This window comes from Scyliorhinus canicula, chromosome 3, assembly GCF_902713615.1.
Source record: "Scyliorhinus canicula chromosome 3, sScyCan1.1, whole genome shotgun sequence".
Lineage (NCBI taxonomy): Eukaryota > Metazoa > Chordata > Chondrichthyes > Carcharhiniformes > Scyliorhinidae > Scyliorhinus > Scyliorhinus canicula.
The window spans coordinates 275,725,677-275,736,004 of NC_052148.1; the positions used below are offsets into that span (position 1 = coordinate 275,725,677).

At 52.3% G+C, this 10,328-nt stretch overlaps 1 protein-coding gene across 3 annotated transcripts in view; it reads left to right on the plus strand.

Moving 5' to 3' along the window:
- LOC119963575 (clathrin light chain A-like) overlaps positions 1-5,788 on the plus strand; it is a 52,478-nt gene extending 46,690 nt beyond the window's left edge. For 2 of the 3 annotated variants that reach the window (XM_038792906.1, XM_038792904.1), the window contains 2 exons: positions 485-520; positions 5,253-5,788. In XM_038792906.1, the coding sequence (XP_038648834.1) occupies positions 485-520; positions 5,253-5,427 (211 nt within the window). In that variant the 3' untranslated portion in view covers positions 5,428-5,788. The remainder of the gene's footprint in view (positions 1-484; positions 521-5,252) is intronic. The other variant, XM_038792905.1, reaches the window with a different exon arrangement.
- Positions 5,789-10,328: the final 4,540 nt, after the last annotated feature.

Below are 10,328 nucleotides of genomic sequence, written 5' to 3' on the forward strand. Positions count from 1 at the left end.
CCACCCCCCCCCCCCCCCACCCCCCCCTGATCATCCCACTCCCCCCCCACCCACCCCCTGGATCATCCCACTCCCCCCCCACCCACCCCCTGGATCATCCCACTCCCCCCCGCCCGCCCCCCCCCCCCACCACCCCCACCCACCCCCGGATCATCCCACTCCCCCCCCCACCCACCCCCCTGGATCATCCCACTCCCCCCCCACCCACCCCCTGGATCATCCCACTCCCCCCCGCCCGCCCCCCCCCCCCCCCCCCCCACCCCCCCGGATCATCCCACTCCCCCCCCACCCACCCCCTGGATCATCCCCACTCCCCCCCCTACCCACCCATCCCACTGCCAGCCAATGGCTGGATGCCCCCACTGAACACACAGAGGTGAGTGGGGAAAATCCCACCCATGATGTTCTTTTCAGTGCAGTCAGTGTCGTTTCCACAATCCAATCCTGTAACTTTTTTCTTTTTTCTTTCCCACCTGCCATGAAGCACAAATATCAAACAGCACTGCTACAATCTACAACAGTTAAGTGAACTATTTTTCATTTTCCTTGCTACAAACTGACAGGCAGGATTATCATTCCGCAGGAACACAGTTGCCAGGATCTACCCGGGAGTATGTGGGAAGTGGGGAGCACGTGGGGCTGTCTCTCAGGCATCTTGTGAGGCATCATGGCGAACATGGCCACCCCACATATATAGTACAGTTAATCTTCCTCTGGCTTTATTAACCATTCACCTGAGGAAGGAGCAGTGCTACGAAAGCTAGTGATTCGAAACAAAACTGGTGGACTTTAAACCTGGTATTGAAAGACTTCTTACTGTGCCCAGAATCTATATTCAAGCACACCGATTCTGCAAGTTAATCTTGACGCCACACTCTCCAATTTGGTCTCATCCGCAAATTTGAAAGGAGTATTTCCAATCCCAGAGTGCAAATTGTTGTAAACTGGGAGACAGTCCCAGCACTGACCTTCCACTTCCCACCTTTAGCCAATCTGGATATGAACTCCACTCCTTGGGGCGAATTCTCCGCTGGTGGGATTCTACGTGCCGCCGACAGTCCAGCCCCGCCTGTGGGTTCCCGGTAACGTGGGGTTGGCTACAATGGGAGATCCCATTGGCTGGCAGCAGGAATGGAGAATGCCGGTGATGGTCTGTCGCTCAGGAATGCGTGGCCGGAGAGGTAGAGAATTCCCCCCCCCCCCCCCCCCCCCCCCCCGGTTTCTGCTTTTTAACCGGCTTTCTGTCCATTCTCTAACTTGCCCCAACCCACAGCTCTGCTGTTCAGTATTTTCTGTTTTTCTCCCTTATTCTGAGACTGTGCCCTTGGGGAAAGCCCCTTAGTATCAACCTTTCCAAGTCTCTAAGAATAAGACTATCGTGTGGTACTTTATCAAATACCTTTTGAAAATCCACATATATGCAGCATCTCACTGGTTCAGGAAATATACCCCCAGGTGAATAGGATGGACATGCGGAAGGGTGAACAGATGGTTTTTGAATGGATAGCAAATAGGAAAATGTTTGCAATGTCTCCGGCTCCTGTGTAGAGCAGGTTTGGTTGGGTAGAGGCTGAAAGTGACCTTGATAGTTACTGACATCATTGATAGCGCCCTGCTGTGAGGTTGTAGGAACTGTTGAAGTGGCAGAATCCTGTGACCATCTGCTTGCTGAATCTCAGGCATTCATACAATCATTACAGTACAAAAGGAGACCATTTGACCCATCGAGTCTGCACCGACCCTCCAAAAGAACATTCTACACAAGCCAGCTCCCCACCCTATCCCCATAACCTCTCCTAACCTTTTGGTCACTAAGGGCAATTTAGCATGGCCAATCCACCTAACCTGCACGTCTTTGCACTGTGGGAGGAAACCGGAGCATCCGGAGGAAACCCATGCAGACACGGTAGAGAGTGCAAACTCTACATGGATAGTGACCCAAGGCCGGAATTGAACCCAGGACCCTGGAACTGTGAGGCAGCAGTGCTAACCACTGTACCGCCCCGGGTCCCTGGAACTGTGAGGCAGCAGTGCTAACCACTGTACCGCCCCGGGTCCCTGGAACTGTGAGGCAGCAGTGCTAACCACTGTGCTATCTACTATTTTTTCTCCCATCGTACTTCCAGTCAGAGCCTTCCAGGTCACAACAAGTCGCTGTGTAAAATTCCCGGTTATTTTGTCAATGACCTTCGCTGTGTGTTTCCTGGTTATAGACCGTGCTGCCATTGGGCGCGATTTAATGGAAATGAAACAGAGTCCCGTGTTGGGCCCGTTTGTCCAGTGTTACCCGGTACTGGACGTGCCGAAAACCACCCCGCTATTAACCAGGAACCTGCTTCCTTTCTGGGCCTTGGAGAGGGACGTTCCGCGGAGGCCACAGTCAGTCCCATTTCCTGCACTATGGAACTTCGCTCGTCACAGCAGGAAGGGATCGGGGCACCTAGTTGAGGTAGAACTGTGTGGAGCCCTTATCCCTCGGTGCAGCATGGTGACACAGTGGTTAGCTCTGCTGCCTCACAGCACCTTGGACCCGGGCAGCACAGTGGTTAGCACTGCTGCCTCACAGCACCACAGACCATGGTTCAATTACAGCCTTGGCTGAGTCTGTGTGGAGTCTGTACATTCTCCCCGTATCTGTGTGGGTTTCCTCCGGGTGCTCCGGTTTCCTCCCACAGTCCAATGCGGTGCAGTTTAGGAGTGGTTACGGAGGTAGGGCAGTGTTTCACAGGGTCTGTGCAGACTTGATTGGCTAAATGGCCTCCTTCTGCACTGTAATGATTCTATAATTATCCTCCCTCTGTGGACGCCATCCCCTCTCTGCACCTCCAGCTCTGAATCTCTATCATGTTAGGATCAAGAGGGACGGCAGTTATAGATCTCAGAACTAAGGCAACATATTTGAACAAGAACAAAGAACAAAGAAAATTACAGCACAGGAACAGGCCCTTCGGCCCTCCCAGCCTGCGCCGATCCAGATCCTTTATCGAAACCTTTCGCCTATTTTCCAAGGATCTACTTCCCTCTGTTCCCGCCCATTCATATATCTGTCTAGATGCATCTTAAATGATGCTATCGTGCCCGCCTCTACCACCTCCGCTGGTAAAGCGTTCCAGGCACCCACCACCCTCTGCGTAAAAAACTTTCCACGCACATCTCCCTTAAACTTTCCCCCTCTCACCTTAAAATCATGACCCCTCGTAATTGACACCCTCACTCTTGGGAAAAGCTTGTTGCTATCCACCCTGTCCATACCTCTCATAATTTTGCAGACCTCAATCAGATCCCCCTTCAACCTCCGTCTTTCCAACGAAAACAATCCTAATCTACTCAACCTTTCTTCACAGCTAGCACCCTCCATACCAGGCAACATCCTGGTGAACCTCCTCTGCACCCTCTCCAAGGCATCCACATCCTTCTGGTAATGTGGCGACCAGAACTGCACGCAGTATTCCAAATGTGGCCGAACCAAAGTCCGATACAACTGTAACATGACCTGCTGACTCTTTTACTCATTACCCCGTCCGATGAAGGCAAGCATGCTGTATGCCTTCTTGACCACTCTATCAACCTGTGTTGCCACCTTCAGGGTACAATGGACCTGAACTCCCAGATCTCTCTGCACTTCAATTTTCCCCAGGACTCTTCCATTGATTGTATAGTCCGCTCTTTAATTGGATCTTCCAAAATGCATCACCTCGCATTTGCCTGGATTGAACTCCATCTGCCATTTCTCTGCCCAACTCTCCAATCTATCTATATTTTGCTGTATTCCCTGACAGTCCTCCTCGCTATCTGCAACTCCACCAATCTTAGTATCATCTGCAAACTTGCTAATCAGACCACCTATACCTTCGTCCAGATCATTTATGTATATCACAAACAACAGTGGTCCGAGCACAGATCCCTGTGGAACACCACTAGTCACCTTTCTCCATTTTGAGACACTCCCTTCCACCACTACTCTCTGTCTCCAGTTGCCCAGCCAGTTCTTTATCCATCTAGCTAGTACACCCTGAACCTCATACAACTTCACTTTTTCCATCAACCTGCCATGGGAAACCTTATCAAACGCCTTACTAAAGTCCATGTATACGACATCTACAGCCCTTCCCTCATCAATTAACTTTGTCACTTCCTCAAAGAATTCTAATAGGTTTGTACGACATGACCTTCCCTGCACAAAACCATGCTGCCTATCACTGATAAGTCTATTTTCTTCCAAATGTGAATAGATCCTATCCCTCAGTATCTTCTCCAACAGTTTGTCTACAACTGACATCAAGCTCACAGGTCTATAATTCGCTGGATTATCCCTGCTACCCTTCTTAAACAAAGGGACAACATTAGCAATTCTCCAGTCCTCCGGGACCTCACCCGTGCTCAAGGATGCTGCAAAGATATCTGTTAAGGCCCCAGCTATTTCGACCCTCGCTTCCCTCAGTAACCTGGGATAGATCCCATCCGGACCTGGGGACTTGTCCACCTTAATGCCTTTTAGAATACCCAACACATCCTCCCTCCTTATGCCCCCTGACCTAGAGTATTTAAACATCCATCCCTAGCCTCAACATCCGTCATGTCCCTCTCCTTGGTGAATACCGATGCAAAGTACTCATTAAGAATCTCACCCATTTCCTCTGTCACACATCTCTTTCCCGAGCCAGGATGCCAACACCCTCCCTCATCCAGTCACACAAAAACCTCTCCAAGAACACAGCATACCTCTTCCACAAACTTTGCAAAAGGAAAAATGAGTCCGAAGTGCCTGACCAGTAGGTTGCATAGTTCGTCCTTTAAATAAAGTGAGCAAGGTGGTGTGGGGGCGTTTCTGATATAGAGACGCCAGGTTTGCTGAACATGTATCAGATATCCAGAGGCTGTTTGTTGTTACCACTGTCTGTTCTGCTCTGCATGCTTCCAGTTAACGCACACAGACTGTTGTTGGAGGTGAAGGTGGAGCAGATAGAGCAAAGGGAATTAAAAATACAATTTTCAGTAGCAAAAATAATCTATTGAATTGCATTCTGGGATGAATAAATCGGCTGGAGAAGCAAAGGTTTTTGGTATATTAAACTGTAGGTCTGCATCACCGTTGTTGACATTGTTTAAATAGTTTAATATAAACAAGAATAATAAGGACAGCATAAAAAATGTTACTTTAAAAAGCATTTAAGTCATTCCTTAGTGAATTTAAGTCATTCCTTAGTCCGTGACAAAACAGGAATAAAATTGTTGTTTTCATCCACCTTCAGGGCAGCTGAAGCCTCCGATGTGAGTGAAACTCAGGAGGTTGTTGGGGGCTCTGAATGGGAACATGTCCTACACCTGTGTGACTTCAATCCCAAGACCAGCAAGGTGTCCAAAGATGTGTCCAGGATGCGGTCCGTCCTCATCTCCCTAAGCCAGGTGCCGCTAGCTCTGAAGTGAAGTCAGAACAATCCGGCTTGGCTTTCTAACTCTAAGTCAGTGGGTTCAACCTCAGAATAATATTGGGTTTAAATTGTGAGTTGTGTGGGATGTTTGTTTGTGTTGAAATTTGCTGCTTGTGGATCTTTAAACCTTTCAGGTGAAAGAGGAACAAGTTGAGGAAGTGTGCTCTGACACAACTGACTAAATGGAGCATTTGCTGTTTGATCTGTGTGCATTAGTGTGTGTGTGTTTATTACTGTCTGGACTCTGGACTGCAGTATAAGATGTATCGTTTATTTCAATGCTTGTAAATATCATAAAACTAAATTATAAATCTGCTGTTAACCTTCTGATGGAATAAAATTGATCAAGTTCCGAACAGAGTTAAGTATTTTTGTTATTTTGCACGAGTTTTTAAACATTTAAACATCAATTTGCTTCAAACTTCAGACTTTTGTTATTCAGTCTGAAGATTGTGGATTAAATCCCCAATTCAGGAATTAAGCACAAAATCTGCAAAACACAGGGAGAGCTGCATCTTCAGAGATCATCGTGCTACAGACTTGAAATAGTTTCCCCATTATGATAAGGTCCATCTCCCAATGTCCTGCCAACATTAAACACCACCAAAAACAGTCTTCTTTATGGAATTGTGCTGTATAATAGTTGGCTGCTGCGTTGCATGAATGATAGTGACAACTTAAAAAGTAATGAATTAACAGTGAAGAAGTTACGGTGGTGGAAGCAGCCATGATCAATGATTTCACAAGGAACTGGGTGGATACTTGAGAGAAATAATCTTGCAGAGCGAAGAGAATTGATCCAGTTGGAGAGGACAGAGCGTGGGATGGGACTGAGGCGATGACTGACACAGGTACACCCTGTGCCCCGGGGTTCCCTCTGCCCCGGGTACACCCTCTGCCCCGGGGATACCCTCTGCCCCGGGGTACCCTCTGCCCCGGGGATACCCTCTGCCCCGGGGATACCCTCTGCCCCGGGTACACCCTCTGCCCCGGGTACACCCTCTGCCCCGGGGATACCCTCTGCCCCGGGGATACCCTCTGCCCCGGGTACACCCTCTGCCCCGGGGATACCCTCTGCCCCGGGGATACCCTCTGCCCCGGGTACACCCTCTGCCCCGGGGATACCACCCTCTGCCCCGGGTACAACCTCTGCCCCGGGGATACCCTCTGCCCCGGGGACCCTCTGCCCGCGGTACAACCATCTGCCCCGGGATACCCTCTGCCCCGGGGTAACCTCTGCCCCGTGTACACCCTCTGGCCCCGGGTACACCCTCTGCCCCTGGTACACCCTCTCGACCCCTGGGATACCCTCGGCCCCGGGTACACCCTCTGTGCCCCGTGTACCCCCTCTGCCCCGGGGGTACCCTCGCCCCGGGTACAACCCTCTGCCCCGGGTACACCCTCTGGCCCCGGGGATACCCTCTGCCCCGGGGATACCCTCTGCCCCGGGTACACCCTCTGCCCCGGGGGTACCCTCTGCCCCGGGGATACCCTCTGCCCCGGGGATACCCTCTGCCCCGGGGATACCCTCTGCCCCGGGGATACCCTCTGCCCCGGGTACACCCTCTGCCCCGGGGGTACCCTCTGCCCCGGGGATACCCTCTGCCCCGGGATACCCTCTGCCCGGGATACCCTCTGCCCCGGGATACCCTCTGCCCCGGGGACACCCTCTGCCCCGGGTACACCCTCTGCCCCGGGTACACCCTCTGCCCCGGGTACACCCTCTGCCCCGGGGTACCCTCTGCCCCGGGTACACCCTCTGCCCCGGGGTACCCTCTGCCCCGGGGATACCCTCTGCCCCGGGGTACCCCTGCCCCGGGGATACCCTCTGCCCCGGGGATACCCTCTGCCCCGGGATACCCTCTGCCCGGGTACACCTCTGCCCCGGGGATACCCTCTGCCCGGGTACACCCTCTGCCCCGGGTAACCCTCTGCCCGGGGTACCCTCTGCCCCGGGATACCTCTGCCCCGGGTACACCCTCTGCCCCGGGTACCCTCTGCCCCGGGATACCCTCTGCCCCGGGTACACCCTCTGCCCCGGGGATACCCTCTGCCCCGGGGGTACCCTCTGCCCCGGGGATACCCTCTGCCCCGGTACACCCTCTGCCCCAGGTACACCCTCTGCCCCGGGTACCCCCTCTGCCCCGGGGATACCCTCTGCCCCGGGGTACCCCCTGCCCCGGGGATACCCTCTGCCCCGGTACACCCTCTGCCCCGGGGTACCCTCTGCCCCGGGGATACCCTCTGCCCCGGGGTACCCCCTGCCCCGGGGTACCCTCTGCCCCGGGGACACCCTCTGCCCCGGGTACACCCTCTGCCCCGGGGATACCCTCTGCCCCGGGAAACCCTCTGCCCCGGTACACCCTCTGCCCCGGGGATACCCTCTGCCCCGGGGTACCCCCTGCCCCGGGGATACCCTCTGCCCCGGGACACCCTCTGCCCCGGGGACACCCTCTGCCCCGGGGTACCCTCTGCCCCGGGGTACCTCTGCCCTGGGGGTACCCTCTGCCCCGGGATACCCTCTGCCCCGGGATACCCTCTGTCCCGGGGATACCCTCTGCCCCGGGTACACCCTCTGCCCTGGGGTACCCTCTGCCCCGGGGGTACCCTCTGCCCCGGGGATAGCCTCTGCCCCGGGGATACCCTCTGCCCCGGGGTACCCTCTGCCCCGGGGTACCCTCTGCCCCGGGGATACCCTCTGTCCCGGGGATACCCTCTGCCCCGGGGTACCCTCTGCCCCGGGGTACCCTCTGCCCCGGGATACCCTCTGCCCCGGGGTACCCTCTGCCCCGGGGTACCCTCTGCCCCAGGATACCCTCTGCCTCGGGGTACCCTCTGCCCTGGGAACCCTGGCGCTGTGAAGTAACAGTGGGTAACCACACTGCTGCCATGCCGCCCGTGTATTTGACCACAGTCACCTTGTTTGCTTAAAAGGGACTTTTGCGTTATTAAGAATATTGCAGCTTAAGACATGTTCTGTAATCCATACTAATCTTTAAATCTGTGTTTAATTGTTAAACTAAGGGGGGGGAGTAAAGGAATTTGTATTCTAATTCAATTATTTCATGATTAATAAATGTTTTTTCCTGTTGTTAAAACTAATTGTAAGTCCTGTGGCTCTGTTCCTCCAGGTGTTATGAAGAGTAATAGTTTTGTCTTTTTGAGCCAGGGTTCCATTCTGTGATTTTCCCACCCAGTTGGGATTGTAACAAAAGGGTTGGACAGTAATTTCACTCTGGATCACCGACAAACAGTAGCAGCCGTGTGTCCCATCTACAAGATGCACTGCAGGAACTCACCAAGGTTCCTTAGACAGCACCTTCCAAACCCACGACTACTACCATCTAGAAGGACAAGAGCAGCAGATACCTGGGAACCCCACCACCTGGAGGTTCCCCTCCAAGTCACTCACCATCCTGACTTGGGAATATATCGGCGGACGCTTCAGTCGCTGGAGCAACGTCCTGGAACTCCCTCCCTAACAGCACAGTGGGTGTACCTACACCACACGGGTTGCAGCGGTTCAACAAGGCAGCTCACCACCACCTCCTAAGGGCAACTAGGGCTGAGCAATAAATACTGTCCCAACCAATGACGCCCACATCCCGTAAATGAATTTTTAAAAATATCGCCGGATAAAGAGAAAAATCGAGCAACAGAATGTGGGCAAAATGGCATTCTGAGCTACTCATCCACGAGGACAAGATAATGTCGCTGGATGCCATGGAGAGATAGAACGAGGCCATATCCCTCATTTTTATTGTGTGAGGAACGATTCGATAAAACCGGGTTTCTCCTGCATTGGGAAAGAGGGATCAGCTTGGGGATGTTAGAGAGGGAATATCGAGTCGGAACACAAGACCATTCAGTCGCTCAAGCCTCTCATTCACTCAGACCATGGCTCAAGTTGCCACCATCCTATTAGGCTGTCTGCTCCATATCCGCTCATATCTTATCCAATAGAAGTCCATTAATTTTAGTTTTGAAGGCCCCAATTGACACCCAACCACCACAATTATTTGTAGAAACGAGATCCAGATTTTCATTCCCTTTCACCTGAGGAAATAGGGCAGCAGGGTAGCATGGTGGTTAACATAAATGCTTCACAGCTCCAGGGTCCCAGGTTCGATTCCCGGCTGGGTCACTGTCTGTGCGGAGTCTGCACGTCCTCCCCCTGTGTGCGTGGGTTTCCTCCGGGTGCTCCGGTTTCCTCCCACAGTCCAAAGATGTGCGGGTTAGGTGGATTGGCCATGCTAAATTGCCCGTAGTGTCCTAATAAAGTAAGGTTAAGGGGGGGTTATTGGGTTACGGGTATGGGGTGGGTACGTGGGTTTGAGTAGGGTGATCATGGCTCGGCACAACATCGAGGGCCGAAGGGCCTGTTCTGTGCTGTACTGTTCTATGTTCTATGTTCTATGAAATGCCTCTGGGACCATCCCTGAATAATACAGTGCGTTGTTGACAATTGAATTTCAATTCAGTAAGTGTGAGGCATTGCATTCTGATAAGAAAATAAGGAAGCCATATATCACTGAGAAAATAAGGAGTTAAACATCGGAGAGGAACAAAAGGATCTGGGATCACAAATACAAAATTCAATAAAAGTAGTGATGTAATCCAATAAAATAATAACAAATGCAAATGAAGCAATAGGATTTGCTTCCAGAAGGGAAGTTATGTGAAGTTTGTATTGAACTTTGGTTTGACAGCACTCTGTGTAATGTGCACAGTTCTGCTCGAACTATTATTAAACAGAATCCTAGTCCCTGAGGAGGGAGGAAAAAGATTTATGATGTTGAGAACAGAACTGTAAAGTTGTACCTGTCGTGTCAGGCTCTGTCAATTTTCTCTTGAAAAGATAAGGTTGAGGGGTGACCTAATCGAGGTCTTTAAAGC